The 4,586-nt window shown below is 24.3% G+C and overlaps 1 protein-coding gene across 1 annotated transcript; it reads right to left on the bottom strand.

Annotated features, from left to right (window-relative positions):
- Positions 1-1,517: 1,517 nt before the first annotated feature.
- Phum_PHUM595090 (uncharacterized protein) lies at positions 1,518-2,004 on the bottom strand (the record flags this gene model as incomplete). The annotated part of the gene is made up of 2 exons (XM_002432555.1): positions 1,518-1,688; positions 1,984-2,004. The coding sequence occupies 2 exons, from the start codon at positions 2,002-2,004 to the stop codon at positions 1,518-1,520; spliced, it is 192 nt and encodes a 63-aa protein (XP_002432600.1).
- Between the last annotated feature and the right edge of the window lie 2,582 nt (positions 2,005-4,586).

The raw sequence follows: 4,586 nt of genomic DNA, 5'->3' as shown, positions 1-4,586 counted from the left end.
TGCGACGTCATAGAACCTCATGTGAATAAAATAAATTTTAGAAAATGTTTTTTTGGGGTGGATTTTAGAAAATGCGGATTCTCCATGTTTTTTTTTTTTTGGTTGGGGGAGGAAGGGGGAAAAACTTTTATTAAAAAGTTTAAACGTTTTAATTCTTTTTTTTTTGTTTTTCGTCGAATCAATTTTAAAGTTTTTTAAAGTAAAATTTTATGTTGTTTGTAAATTTGTAAAGGAAAAGGAAAAAAGAAGGAGGGGAAAAGAAGGGGGTGGGAAAAGGTGCATTCAAAGGTTTTTAACATTAAAAATTGTTTTTTTAAAAAAATATCCGCTATTAAAAAACTAAAAAACGCATTTTAAATATTGTATGTGGAAAAAAAGTTTTTTTTTAACTTTCCTGAAATTTTAAAAACAAATTCGGGATGTCAAAAATGGGATGAAAGTTTTGCGAAAAAGAGAGAGAGAGATAGAAAATATTTTGACTTTTTAATTATTAACTAAAAAAAAAAAGGAAAAGTTTTTTATAAGCCGAAAATCCAAGTTTCGACGACTCAAATCGTTTTTATATATATATTTATTTTAAATACTTAAAAATCGTTTGTTTGTTTGTTTTTTAACAATCAAATGAAAAAGTTTTATGCCGTTTGTGTCAAGCATAAAATAAAGTGAAATGTAACAACAACAACAACAGCAAAAAAAAAGAAAGTTCAATCCTTAAATTTTTTAAATTGACGCAAAAAAAAAAAAACTTTTTTATTTTTTATTTTATTTTCTTTATCATCATCATTATTATTTTACTTAAACAAAAAAAACAATAAACACGTGTGTTAGGATCGTCGTTTGTTTTATCAAAATAAAAAAATTTTTTTTTTTTCGAGAAAAAAAAAGCGGATATTAAACGAATCGATCGATTTCCGATTTCTCCACGGTCGAGTTCCTGTTTCACCGGAAAAATTTTTCACAAAAAAAATAATAAAACGATGTTTTTTTTTAAAAAAATAATAATTAATCCGATAAAAAAAATTTTTTTATTTCGATCCGGAAACCTCACAAAAAAAAAAAAAAAAGAAAAACCGGAAACCTTAAATAAATTTACGAAAGGAAAAACAACAACAAACAATAAACAATCAAAGATTTTCCCGTATAGAAAAATAAATAAATTAAATTAAATTTTAATTTTAATTAATTAAATTTAAAAAGTTTTTTCGTCGTCGTTGTCGTGGTCGTGCCTGGAAACCAAACTCGGACCGCCGTACTGGACCGGATGGAAACGGGACCGGAAAATGAAATGACCTTGAAACGAACCCCCGGTAAAACAAAAAAATCGTGACCTTGAAATTTTCTTTTTTTTTTTTTTTTTTTTTTTAAAATAACAAACAAACCCAACATTTGTTTTTTCCTTGTTCTTTTTTTTTTTCCTCCATTAATCCATTATTTGTGTTCGAATTAATTATGGCACCCGAATGGCGACGATTTTATTAATTGATTGATTAATTTATTACTGTGATAAAAAGTTTTTTTTATATTACCTGACATTCGTAGGTACCATTGTCTCTTTTTTGAACGTATTTTATCTGGAGATTCCAGTCGTCGCCACCGTCCGTATGAGCAACTTGAAACCTTTCATCGTTCGTGTATGTAAACATTCCCGATGTTAATATATGCCAATCTCTTCGTCTAACCCAAGAAACCTTAACAAAAAACAACAAAAAAAAAATACATAAAATTACACGCAAAAACAAAAACAAAATGGCGGATTTTTTTATTATCATTTAACGATCTCTTTTATGTGTGCAACTTAAACAATATTAAAAAAAATCATTTATGAACTCCGCAGATTTTTTCCTCTTTTTCCTCCTCCTCCCCCTTCCCCCTCCAACTCTCGAAAATAAAATTTATTTAAAAAATAAAGTAATGATAATAATAATAATAATAATTTTAAAACTCTCTGACTTTTTCTTTTTAATAATTTTTTACTCTTTCCACCACCCGCAGTAAGGTAAACATTAAAAATAACGAACGGTTTAAATTTCCGTGAAAAAAACAAATTAAAAATTCTAATATTATTATTATTATTATTATTTATTTATTTGATATCGTGACGTGTGAAAGCGTAAAAAAAAAAAAAATTTCATTTAATTTATTATATAGCGAATTAATTTCACTGCGCGAAAATTTAAATTTACTATAAAATCAAAAAAGTTTTTTGAAAATTTCTTCTCACGGTTCAAATATTTTTTATACCTTTAATCATTTTATATTATTATTATTATTATTTCTTTAAAACAAACTCGACTACAACAACAACAAAACTATAAACAATAATAATATTAATAATTTACAAATGAAGTAGAAAAAATTTAATTTTACAGAACGGAAAAATAAATAATATTTAATATATAATTTTTCTTGAAAATATGCACACAACAATAAAAAATCCGTGAGGAAAAAAAAAAACTTTTTTCTTATGAATAATTCAAAATTATTGCAATTTTGTGGCATTTTTTTTTTTTTTTCCTGGGAAGGAGAAGGTAAAAGAAAAAAAAAATATGTGTCGTCTGCTAACTCAGAAAGAAATGAATAAAATATTTTACTAATTAAAATGCATTGAGAAAATTTATTTGAAAAGTTTTTAACTTTTTTTTTTCTTTTTTAGTCAATGAAGAATAACGATTTAATAAATTACTAAAAATAAATATTTCTAAAAAAAAAAAAAAAACGAGAAAAAAAAGAAAGAAAAAAATACCGTTTGTTCTTTTCTTTTTGGTCGTGTCAGTAGAAAAATTTAAAAAAAAAAAAAAAATTTACGTAAATGTAAATCGATCCGTGAGTTTTTTATTTTTTTTTTAATGTTTAAAACTAAAAATCGATCGATCCATCGCATTGTTTGTTTTAATATAACCACTACTACTTATTATTATTATTATTACTATTATTATTATTATAACTATTATTATTATTATTTTCTTTTCGTTAAACAAAAAATTAAACATTTTATTACTACCTTGAACCGACGGAACCTAAAAACGCGTTAATTTTATTTTTTTTTTACTTGTGCAACTCATGTTTGTAATAAAAAAAAATTTTTGTTTCATTTATTATAAATATTGTGTCGTATCATCATTATTATTATTATTATTATTAATAAAACAAGAAATAAAAAAGAAGAAAAAGGAATGAAAGAAACAACAGCGAGAGGGGGAAGGGGGATGAGATGCAACAATTTTAAGAAAAATAAAAAAAAAATTTTTAACACCGGTAAAATCATTAAAAAAAAAAAATTACATTGTTCAAATAGTAATAATAATAATAATAGAAATTATCGAGATAAAGTTAAACAAAGAAAAAAAATGTGGTAATAATAATAATAATAATGGTTAAAAAATTGAAACGTGAAAACCTAAAGCGAAGCCTCAGGTGTCCTCTTTTTTTTGGTAAAAATCAAAAATGATTTTAAACGTACGTGATTCGTATTAATGGTCGACGATTTCAGGTTAAAATACGTCAAAATAAGTTTTAAAAAAAATTTTTGAACACGTTTTTTAAATTGACAATAATAATATGACTTGATGACTTTCAACCTGTATGTGCGTGTGTGCGTGCGTGCGTGCAACGTGGACGTGTGTAAACCCGTATGAATTGTCGTCGTTTTTGTTTTTTTTTGTTAAATTATATGCGCGCCAAAACCAGAGAAAACGGAAAAACCACCGTTGTGTCATCAGATAATTTTAAAAAAATGTCAGAATATTCGTTTGAAAAGAAAACCCCATTTTTTTTTCTAAAAGTTTTATATTTCTCTTTGTGATTTTTTCGAATCCTTGTCATGATGAATATTAATAATAATAATAATAATATTGTTGTTTAAATCAATAAAAAAATTAAAGTTTTAAAAATTGATTTTTAAAAATAAATAAATAAAAAAAAAGTAATAAAAAGTGAAATCGTATTGAGAGAAACGCAAAAAAAAAAAACCATAGACGAAATTTAATACATAAAAAAAAACAACCACAGACATTCAACGTCTCTTACGTCGCCATAGACAATAAAAAGGAAAAAAAAATTGCGTTGAAAAAAACATAAAAACCTTATTTAAGTCAATAAAAAAAAATAAAAACTAAAAAAAAAAAAAGAAAAAAGAAAAAGGTCAATTTGAATAAATTTATTCTGACTTTTGGCGTGTGCGTGTGTGTATGCAAGTGCGTGTGTGCGTGCGTGTGCTCGTGTTTATTCCAACGTTAATTACGTCAGATATTAACTTTTGTCAAATAATAATCTCAATTTATAAAAACGAAAAAAATTTATTATTATTATTATTATTATTAATTTTTTTTTGGGTGAATTTTTAAGAAGAAAAAAAAATTCCAGAAATTTCTTTTGATAAAAAAAAAAAAAATCTCTGGAAAATTTAATTTTTATCCGATAGAAAAAAAAAAAATTTATAAAATAAATAAATAACAATAATGATAATAGAAGAGAAAAAGTTTTTTTACTGATTGACGTAGTCTTTTTCTTCGTATAAATATTAGTCAAAAAAAAATCTTTAATATCTATATATTTATGTGAAATCTTGCCGATTCATTGAAAAAATG

Source organism: Pediculus humanus, genomic scaffold, assembly GCF_000006295.1.
Source record: "Pediculus humanus corporis 1103172108314 genomic scaffold, whole genome shotgun sequence".
Taxonomy (NCBI): domain Eukaryota; kingdom Metazoa; phylum Arthropoda; class Insecta; order Psocodea; family Pediculidae; genus Pediculus; species Pediculus humanus.
This window is presented reverse-complemented; position numbering and strand designations above follow the sequence as displayed.